At 39.1% G+C, this 11,679-nt stretch overlaps 1 protein-coding gene across 1 annotated transcript in view; it reads right to left on the bottom strand.

Annotated features, from left to right (window-relative positions):
• LOC136844161 (uncharacterized) overlaps positions 1-11,420 on the bottom strand; it is a 340,577-nt gene extending 329,157 nt beyond the window's left edge. Inside the window, exons 1-2 of the mRNA XM_067113178.1 lie at positions 11,196-11,420; positions 914-1,034 (exon numbers count right to left, since the gene is read on the bottom strand). Of these exons, the coding sequence (XP_066969279.1) occupies positions 914-1,034; positions 11,196-11,306 (232 nt within the window). The 5' untranslated portion in view covers positions 11,307-11,420. The remainder of the gene's footprint in view (positions 1-913; positions 1,035-11,195) is intronic.
• Positions 11,421-11,679: the final 259 nt, after the last annotated feature.

Here is an 11,679-nt window from a genome sequence, read left to right on the forward strand (position 1 = left end):
GGTCCACCGAAGCTTTCGGCAACCTAACCTTGCATTCCTCATTCACACACACTCGAAAAAACTTAGGATCAGACATCTTATCCAAGAACAGTCAAAAGAATAAATCAAAACAAGCCACAAAAGCGATTGCCAATCCAAAGGTCAATATACGTCACCAATAGAAGGCCAAACACAGCGACCTAGGGAAGCGAGCGAAAAACCCGACGGAGAACCAACAACGATGTTGTCAGTCCAACCGGCAGAGATGATCTGAGGAACTGAAAACGGGAATGATTCCAACTACCACCCTGTAAGGGTTGTTAACCACCTATCGGACACCTACCATTCGGCGGTTGCCGCGAGTTTTGAAAAATCTGCTGGTTCGACAGGGATTAAGCTATATATATATAACTGCCAGGTAAGTTCTATTCGTAAAATGTAACTATAATCTAAGTCAAGTTAAGGAAGAATCTCAATGGAAAAGCGACGAAAGCCAAAATTTAAGGTGACTGCTCACAACTGAACCTCAGTCTGAAAACGGCAGAAAACAACTAAGCTCTCTGCTGAAGTCGTTACTCGCTTACCCCGAAAGTGGGCAGGGACTAATCACCTACACCAACATTAGCACTACTGGGAATTTCAGCATTTTTAAGCTGCTGGCAAGTGAAACTGCAAATAGTGTAATTACTTGGTAAGTTATATATATAAAAATAAAATGCACAAATCCTCTTTAGAGAAAAATGATAACTTGAAAACAAAAGAATATATTTATTCCTTTATTTGAAAAAACAAGAAGCACTTGCTTTTCTCCCAGTAATTTTACTTTGTTCATAAAGTCCATTTCAAGTAATTATGAACAAACTCATTTTAATAAAAATCTAAAATATCCATTCCCCAAACAAATTACTGTAAATTAAGCAAAATTAGAGTATACCATCTCTGAGTGTCCATTTAAGAGCCCCTGATGATTTAGTAATGGCATGGAGGGCACCGTCAAGAGTTGAAACCAGAAGTGTTTCTTCATTTGTCTCTGAGAGTAGACCAGTATTTGTGATCTGTAAAGGAATATAAACACATATAAGACACAATTTCAGATATGTATTTTTTAATATAACTCGTACTCAGTGCTGTGACAGTCCATACCTTTTGTGAGCAAGGCATTGTCCGAGTCCACACCCTACATAACCATGATGGAGTGCAGTTTACAAAAAAAAAAAATAAGCAAGCTTTTTATTCATTTTTTAAGCATTCTATGAGATAATACACAGTGCATAATCTTTTTAATTATTGGTACTTCAGTAGTTACTGTGCTAGACTCTAATACGTATATGACATTTGTATATTCTGAGTAAACTTGTGTCAGATAAAAATGGAAAATAAGAAAAATTATTACATTAGTTGATTTTGTTTTTTGAATTAACCAGTACTACAAAGACAGCCTTATTATCTTATTTATGAGAGAGAGAGAGAGAGAGAGAGAGAGAGAGAGAGAGAGAGAGAGAGAGAGAGAGAGAGAGAGAGAGAGAGAGAGAGAGAGACAAATTTAAAATATTTCTTATTCATTCATAAGAAGAATAATTGTCACCCGTTGCCAGAGTTCATAACAGCTTTGGCTCTTTTTATGACAAATCCTCATTTGTCACTTATCAGCATGTATGTAATTTGAAAGGTAGACAACAGTGACTTGTCTTTTCTGTCTTTCCATGTCATTTCTGTAACTCGTAAACTTTTCTCAGAATCTAAAGAGGAATATTTACTGTTATTTGCATCTACTGAACTTATTAAGTTTTCATAATTATTGCTATTAGATTCTTTTATTTATGTAGATTGTGGAGGCAAGGGCTCTGGGTATTTGCCACAAAAAGGTCTACTATACAGTAAATAATAATAATAATAATAATAATAATAATAATAATAATAATAATAATAATAATACAGTAATAATAATTATACAGGCAGTCCCCGGTTTACGACAGGTCCGGCTTACGACGTTCCAAGGTTATGACACTTTTCTGATATACAGTATTCATTAGAAATTATTTCCCGGTTTGCGACGCATGTTCCAGGGTCACGACACATCATACGCCGATCCGACAGAAGAAATATGGCTCCAAAACAGCAGAATAATAAAAATTTGAAGGTTTTTGATGAAAAACTCAATAAAAATGCAGTTTACTTCATTTTCAATACACCCAGAGCATTAAAAGTAAGATTTTCTTAAGATTTTTGACGATTTTCGACGATTTTTCGGTTTACAATGATTTTCGGCTCATGATGCGGTGTAAGAACGGAACCCCCGTCGTAAACTGGGGACTGCCTGTAATAATATAATAATAATAATGTTCTATAGCTGTTTAAGGCTTGTGTAAAATTTGTAAAAGCTTTCAAACCCTATTCTGGGTTCATCTTCAGTCACAATGAGGAATTTAACATGAAATGTGCAAAGCTAAACTTAAAAATTAAAATAAAAAGTCACTGAAGACTGTTGACACCGGTAGTTAGCTCCCAAATAGACTAGTGATGAGAAACAAAGGCAGTTATTCTAACTAAGTGATTTCCTCTCCTCTGTTAATATTCCTGGCTGCAATTCTACTCGATCTCCAATATCTTTGGCCGGCTGTGTAAACTGGAATGAATGCTGCAATAGAAAACTTAGAAAAATTGTCAATTCCCTTTCTGATCCTTTGCACAAAGAATTAGTTTTATAAAAAATCTCATCAAAATCCCCTAGTGTGCTTTACTTTTATGGTATACCTAAGGTTCATAAACCTGGGTTCCCCCTCAGACTTATCATTGCTGCTTGTGGCTCACCACAAAACACATTAGCAGTCTGGTTGGCTCAAGTGTTAAGTCAGTATCTTGGAAAGTCCTCAAGGGCTCATTTGCAGCATTCATTCCAGTTTATACAGTGGGTCAAAGATATTGGTTGGGTAGACGAAAGGATGGTGAGTTTAGATGTTACAGCATTATTCACTAACATTCCACTAGAATATGTGATTACAAAATTACAAGAACATGAGCAAGGTAACGTGACTTTCCACATACCTGAGGAGCAGTTTTGCTCCCTAATTAAGATTATTTGTCTCGTTCACTGTATTTCAGTTCAATAATCAGGTATTTGCACAAAAAGGAGTTGCCATGGGATCTCCCGTCCCCCGTCCTCACTAATATTTGCATGGAGTTTGTGGAAAAAGAAATTTTAAACGGATGTGATGAAGAACAAAACCAATTTTGTGGGTGAGATATGTTGATGACACTTTAATTATTTTTAAAGGTACCGATGACAAGCTAAAGAAACTAATAGAAATAGCAAATAGCATTTTACCCTCAATTAACCCTTAAACGCCTAATGGACGTACCATACGTCGACGAAAATTGTCTGTTGGATGTCAAGTGGATGTACCATACGTCGACTAAAAATGCTTTTTTTAAATATTCGCGGAAAAATAATTATAGGCCTAGTTTGCGTAAGGTTTCAAATCACGCGCCTTGAGGGATGCTGTGAGTTCACGGATCAAGCTGTTGTTTTGTTTATAAGCGTCACCCAGACGCCGCATGCGCCGAATTCCCTCCTTCTCGCACGTACCAGAAATCATCAGTGTCGGACCGTGCGAGAGCTTTTTTTTGACGATCCGTGTTTTGCAGAACTTTGGCGAGTGTTTGCGTATTTGTGCTGCAACAGGACGTTTGCAGAGATGTCTCAAAGCCGTCAGGACCGTGAAAGGCGCATGCTGCCTATCGGTAGTGAGCGTGTGAGACGAGTTTTAGACTGGGATGCTGGAGAAGGACCCAGCAGCCAAAGTGACCCAGTTTCTCAGCGCGTGTTGTTCGCCCACTTGTGACCGAAGGCGACCAAGGACCACATCCCGTGCCTTTTACGACTCCTAGGAAGCATCGGGGTGTCCTGAGGGCATCCGTAAATTTTTGAAAAACTTTTCCTTCGCTGAAAATCCTGGCATTTCTTGAGTCCCCTTGTCATAATTTTTCACGGTTTTATATTATTCGTTACATAAAGTGTTATACATCAAAATGTGCGCAATTTCATGTAGAATACAACAAAAAATAAATCATTCTTTTAGCTTTTAACAGTTTTGAAATATTTTCATTTAAATCACGATAACTGACAAAATTTTAACATTCGGTCAATTTTGACTCGACCAAATGCTAAAAAACGCAATCGTAAGCCAAAATTCTTACATTCTAGTAACAATCAATCATTTACCTTTATTCTGCAGAACAAACGGAAAGTCTCCAGCACAATATTTCGATTTATGGTGAATTTTTGAAAAAAACTTTTTCCTTCACTCCGCAAAAAATCCTAGCATTTCTTGAGTCACATTGTCGTAATTTTTTCGCCGTTTTATATTATTCGTTACATAAAGTGTTATACATCAAAATGTGCGCAATTTCATGTAGAATACAACAAAAAATAAATCATGCTTTTAGCTTTTACCATTTTTGAAATATTTTCATATAAATAACAATAAATAGAAAAAATCAACCTTCGGTCAACTTTAACTCGATCGAAATGCTCGAAAAACGCAATTGTAAGCCAAAATTCTTACATTCTAGTAACAATCAATCCGTTACCTTCATTTTGCAACAATAGGAAAGTCTCTGGCACAATATTTCGATTTATGGTGAATTTTTGAAAAAAACTTTTTCCTTCCATCTGCGCGCGCGAACTCTGCTAAAAATCCTAGCATTTCTTGAGTCACCTTGTCGTAATATTTTCGCCGTTTTATATTATTCGTTACATAAAGTGTTATACATTAAAATGTGCGCAATTTCATGTAGAATACAACAAAAAAAAATCATGCTTTTAGCTTTTACCACTTTAGAAATATTTTCATATAAATAATGATAAATAGAAAAAAATCAACCTTCGGTCAACTTTAACTCGATCGAAATGGTAAAAAATGCAATTGTAAGCTAAAAAACTTACAGTCTAGTAATATTCAATCAATTTCATTCATTTTGAAACAATTGGAAAGTCTCTAGCACAATATTTCGATTTATGGTGAATTTTTGAAAAAAACTTTTTTTTACGTCCGCGCGTTATGAATTCATGCATCATTTTGTGATAATATTTTCTCTGTGTTGCTTCAATCGTTTTATAATCTGTTGTATACCAAAATAATCGCAATTTAGTGTTCAATACAACTAAAAAAAATTAACTCATTAACTTTAACCGTTTTGCTTACAGCGCGGTTTGTATACAATTATACACGAGTTTTTTTTTTTCGCTGTCATATATTCCAATATTTATATATGATAATGATATTTTTTTTCATTTCTGATGGTTGCATACTAAACTTCAGGCAATGAGAAAAAAAGGAGCCAAAAATGAACTCTTAATCTTAAAAACTAAGCGTGCTGTGACTTTTTTTAAAAACTTTTTTCCGCTTCGGCGCTAGCTCCCGAACGCCGCCGGCATACGGGAGACGTTTTTGTAAATAGGGCTTCGGCGTTTAAGGGTTAAGTTCACGACAGAAACAGAAGTTGATTTTAAATTACCCTTTTTAGATGTTCTGGTTTTTAGGGACTGTAATAGTCAGATATTAAAATTTTCTGTTCATCGAAAAACGACCAATTCAGAGAGCTATATCCACTTTTATTCTTTTCACTCAAAGAAATAAGAAGTAATGTCAATATGAATTTTTCATTACGAGCATTCAGAATTTGTGACCCCAAATATATAGACAGCGAACTTCAACACATCTCGGCAACATTAGAAGTCTCAGGTACCCCCTCAATTCAATGAGAAAGCAATTTTGAGAGCAAAGAGGTGTTTCTATGGTCTTAAAGATAACAGCAGGGAAAAACCAAAAAGATATGTATCGCTTCCCTTTAATCCTGAAGTGAAGAATATAAGTAGTTATGTAAACAAATGTCAGGACACTAAAATTGTGTTCAAATACGAAAATACGATAAGACGCAACCTCGTAAGAAACAATAACCACCACAAAAATCCCATAGTCCCAGGTGTTTACAAAGTATCATGCATGGATTTAAAGGAAAATATTTTGGCGAAAGTGGATGAGGACTAATTACACGGTTAGGGGAACATAAATGTGCTTCTGAGCTACATCAACAAAACAGCGCCGTAGTAGCACATGCATTCAGTAATGACCATAGGCCCAATTGGAACGAGGCTAATATCTTTAAAAGCAACAATGTGAATGTCAGGCGACTAGTTGAGGGAGTTGCTATAAGCTTAGGAGAGCCATTCAAAGGAAATAAGTCTTTTGTTAACAAAGACCCATATGTTAACTTTTATGTTATCAATATGTTTTTAAAAGATTTTAACTTTAGGACAGGCTCTGTCTTTCCCTCTCCTGATGCTGCTTCTACTTTGCCTCTCCCTGTCCAGGTAACCGCTGCCCCAGGGGAGTCTGGTTACGGTGCCCAAGATGCGCCTCCTGATGAAGGACCTCTTGCAACATTACATCAACCCGTACGGAGTTCGAGTAGAATTGCAGCCAGGAATATTAAGAGGTGAGGAAGATAAACCCAGAGTAGGGTTCGAAAGCTTTTAAAATTTTTACACAAGCCTTAAACAGCTATTTTATTGTGGACCCTTTAGAACATTTATAAACTCTCATGATAAGAGAGCTTTTCTCCCAAATAATAAAATAATAATAATAATAATAATAATAATAATAATAATAATAATAATAATAATAATCTTGGGATCGTGCCCAGTGTTCCAAGATTTCTGAAAAGGAATCTGGAAAAACTACATGCCGAAGTAGCTCCAGGACTCGTGCAGAAGAGAGTACTACTAGAAACAGTGTACATAGTGAGAAAAGTGATGGACTCCTAAGGAGGCAGTATGCAACCTGGAATCCCACACTATAAAAACCACCCAATCGAATAGGATGACTGTGATAGACCAAAAAATAATAATAATAAATTAAAAAAAAAAATAATAACAATATTGTATCCTCTATTTCAGCTCAGGGCCAAATACATGGAATATACAAGTGCAACACACACAAACTAGATACATGAGATAACATGATAAAAATGATAATCAGCAATATCCACACAGTTGCTGAAGAACAGAAAAAATAGTATTCATAATAATGGTAATGCCAATACTAAGATGGAGAATAATAGGTCATCCATGGTGACATGGCCCAAATACAGAAGTTCATGCACAAATTCCAGACGATCATTTCTGAGGAAAAGTTGTGGTTCTGCAGTATGTTTACTCTATCTACATGGGTCTGCAAATTCTTCCACTTCCCCTTATCCCCGTTCTTACATTCCTCACAATTAAGATCTGGCGAGCAAATTTGCTCCCTACAAGAACTACAGACAGTATGAGTGTTGTACTTTGCTGAAGTGAGTCTAGTCTTGCAGCCTTGCTGCAACAGCTAACGCTAGACAAGCTAGATTCTGACATAATTAGTCAAAAAGTCCAAATCGGGAGTCACAATCAATAAAGGTAACTGAATATTAGCTAAGCTACATAACAGCTGAATGCTACCAAAAAACAGAGTACTTCACCAAATGAAGATATCCAACCATCTGGTGAAAAACAAACCAAGAGCTGCCAGTAACCAGTGTTAAGTCATTGGCCGGCAGAAATGAATTGAGCTCTTTAGCTATGTTGTACCTATTCTTTCCCGAAAGTGGGTGGGACAGTCTACCTACACCCAAAACACAAGAGCACTACTGCGAATTTTGAGCTGCCACATAAAGTAGAAACTATAGCTATGTAATTATTTGGTAAGTTACTTATATAAAATGTAAAATTGTTTCAAGAGATTTCAACTTGGCTCTCAGTGTGGAGGTAATCTAACCACAATTCCCTTTTACAGAGTGGTATGTCAGATAGACAAAGTCCGTAGTTTTTGCCTTAAGTACCTAGTAATGTTAAGCAAATAATCTTCACAATAGAACAGATTAAAAATCCATATGAAGGTCACAGCTCAGAAAGGAGGAAGCATAGACAACTTCCCCTCCTTCTGTCTGGGATAACAGACGGCAATGGAATCTATTCTCTTGCCTGTTGTTCAAGAAATAAGGAACCTATGACTGGCTAATTCTTTTGGTAGAACTAAGTAGTAGCTCCACGGTGGCGACGGCACTATAACTTAACTTTTTCTACAGGTTTTGGGTTGCTAATTATGGATTTACCTTTAAATTTTGTCGAACGAATGTAATTAACCTGTAATTAACACCTAAAGTTCATCCAACAAGGTAGGGGACCCGATGGGAAAGCGGGGTTATGGGTGGGGTATACCCCGAGGACAGGTGATCTGCTCCCCCTCAACCAACAAGCTAGGGGACCCAATGGTAATGTGGGGTTATGGGTGGGGTATAACCCCAGGAGAGATTTATTTGGCTCTGTAACGGCTCACCCACATGTTTCTACCCTACAATTTAGGGGACCCCTAGGGAAAACGGGGTTGTGGGTGGGGTAGACGACGAGGCATGAGAAACCAGCCAAAATTTACTTTTTACGGCACCCCAGACATGAGAAATCGCTAAATAAACAGAGAACAAACAAGAACATTAAATGAGCCGACACCAAGGCAACCCCCAACCACTTATCTAACCAATCACGTTGCACTGTTATTCCCCCCACTGAGTTAAACCTCCTAAACGTTGCCACTCAAAGTTGCTAACAAGCCCCCAACCTTGGGGGGGTTGTCCTTTTCCGGGGTTAACATACGTGTCCTGCACATGACAGGGCACGGGTACGTCCGTTTTGAACAGTTCATATTTTGTCCGGCAAGTGCAATAACTTGTTAATCTGTTATCCTTACGCATGAATCTAACGCACCCTGCATGCAGTCCTCCCAAACTATACGTTAACACAGCAAAGAAAAAGCACTTATACGCTTTTGAGTTTATTCTTGTAAGTTTCAACGTTCTTGGTTGCACTTACCCGCAACTGTTGCAACACAGGTACCCCCCAGACCAGTACTGAATGCAGCACAGGGAGATTATATCCCCCCAAACCTACTGCTAAACACGGCAAAATGCATTTACCCCGCCAGCCCAGTACTAAACTTGGCGAAAGTGTATCTGTACCCAAAAAAAAAAAAAAAAAACTTTCCCTACGCACGTTTCGCACGGCAGCAACGTTTCTCTGCTTCCTTTTCATAACCAGCTGGATTCCATTTCCTCAAACCCATTACTAAACACGGTGAAATGCATTTAACCCACCAACCCAGTACTAAACACGGTGAAAGTGTATCTGTACCCCAAAAACAAAAAACTTTCCCTACACACATTTTTCGCATAACCAGCGGGATTCCATTTCTCTGAACCCATTACTTAACACGGCGAAATGCATTTAACCCGCCAACCCAGTACTAAACATGGCAAAAGCGTATCTGTACCCCAAAACATACATTTTGCCCACCCACATTTTTCTCAAGCATTTATGGTTTCTTTGCTTTACTGTCATAACCAGCGCGAAGCTTTTTCAACAAAACCATTCCTGTTACTGTCACATAAGTTTTCCCCTTTCCCCAAGTACCTCACGCAAACCCTTCCCCCAACACGCAATTGCGCCAAAACCCCCAACATCCCATCCCCCTTGACCCACCACAGCCCTTATCTGCTACCCATTCTTATACCTTAAAACATACAGATTTTGCATTTCTTGTTCAGTACAATGGCTGAATCCCTTCCGTTTCACGTCGCGTTCGTCTAAGGCGATAACTCAGCATACCCTCCCAGTGTCTTGCGCTAACTACTATATCAGTTACTGCAACTTTTCTGCCTAGTACTTAGGTGAATCAAACTTTGTCAAGATCACGGCCTGCTGAAAACACAGTGCTTTTATCCCCTCTGTGGGAGGGAGTGCCACCTCATCCTGCAAAAGAGGACATTCAGGTGTGACAGGACCTACAGTGCAGCGCAGAAGAAGGGCCTCTTCTGGTTTTGTAGGCTACCTGGCTGTAGTCTATCTTAAGATTCACTTCCTCGACCCCAACACCAGGTTCCACGCATTTTTAAAAGCAGCAGCTGATCTCTACCCTCCTGGTCCCTTAGGTAAGGCCAGTTAGGTCTGTTGGTGTTAACTTTTTGTTTATCTGCAAAATGTTTCTTCCTGCCAGGTTGCTCCTTCCGCCCAGCGCTGCTAAATGCATTCCTGCTCTTGTTTTTACCTTGGAAACTGGTTTTATCTCCACTTTTACAGCTTCTGGTAAAGTTGGTGAAATTTGTTTTTTGTCGGCCATACTCTTTGTCCCCGTTACCAGGCAGGGTTTCCTCCATTCCCCCACCCCGTGTTACACTTCTACCCACACTCATTCCCGACGCGTCTCCCACCCCCTCCTTGCACCACTCCCCACTTACCCCAGCTTTTGGGGCACATGAGGAAACTTCTCCCTCTCTGCCTCATTAACCCCCGCCCTTTCAGTCGCTCCCTCCCTTTTGCGTATGGCTCCCTCTCATTTTCCCTTCCAGCCAGCGCCCCGAACGTAAACATGTCCACTCCACTTCTCTGTTTTCCCCCACCCAGAACCCCGGTTTCCCACAGTCCCCCTTTACTGCTGAATACAGTTAGGGGGCAAATGTCACTTGGCATCCAACAAACAAACTCGCCTCCGTTATCAAAGCCGTAAAAGTGGGGAAAAAACCAGTTTCCAAGGTAAAAACAGGCGCGTAGCTAATACTTAGAATTACCATTCTTTCTCCCAGAGATTTTCTCTACCCAAAATCACACACTCCCAAAGGGTCCCAAACCATGTAGGATTGAGATATGAGGTTAATAATAATTGACCAACAATAAAGAAAAATCACCACCTCCTTCAACAGCAACACTAAATGTATAGGAAAAATCAATTTCCAGGGTAACAGTTCGTGCGGGGCTATTCTACTGTTTTACCTACTCTACACAGAAACCCTGTGCATCCTGGCATAATGCCAAGAATTACTTTCAACACTTCCAAACCCTATAACTGACCTCAGGAAACTACAAGGTTCGACTGATGTTATGGTATCTAGCCTAGGCTTCCGTTAGCCTGTTCTAACCCCGGCCACCGTGGGCCAACCACTATAACCTATTGCCTAGCTTGGTGACTGACCTACAATTACTCTCCTTGGCCTTGTCAACTCTCTAAACCCCGTCACATAATTTTCAGATGTGACGAAAGGTGACAGATCATTGCATCATCCCGTCCAATGTCAGTGCTTTTCCCTACAGGTAGAACAGGTTGCTGCTGCTTTGGTTATTTGCGCGATCTTACCTCATCCTGCAGCTGTGGTGTCTTCTGAAGTCTTGCATCAGCGCCAAAAAGAAGCGTCAAGCTCACAACGAAAGATATCCGTAACATTAAAACTCTGCTTTCCCCAAACATTGCCCATAATGTTTAACAACAACATATAAATACGACTCGCGTGACCTTGTTCCACGGAAGTCTCTTGACAGTGTTTACTCCACAGCGCTGCTTTCCAGATGATGCATGTTGACAACACTCATAGATACGTAGTATAGCGATGACAAAACGCTTGCCAAAATATTCCTGTTTCTTTTTTACTGTTAGCATCCATTTCTGGGGCACTTTCATCATGTTGTTGTTGGGGTATACACATTGCACCAAAACCCGAGAAAAACATTACATATACTTGGTTACAAGCTGTTTTAACCATTAGCTATATGTAACGTATCTAAAATATCGTGAGGTGCTCCGATGATTTTTCTTCATATTTGCATTGTAGGCCCCACATTTT

Source organism: Macrobrachium rosenbergii, chromosome 12 (assembly GCF_040412425.1).
Source record: "Macrobrachium rosenbergii isolate ZJJX-2024 chromosome 12, ASM4041242v1, whole genome shotgun sequence".
Taxonomy (NCBI): domain Eukaryota; kingdom Metazoa; phylum Arthropoda; class Malacostraca; order Decapoda; family Palaemonidae; genus Macrobrachium; species Macrobrachium rosenbergii.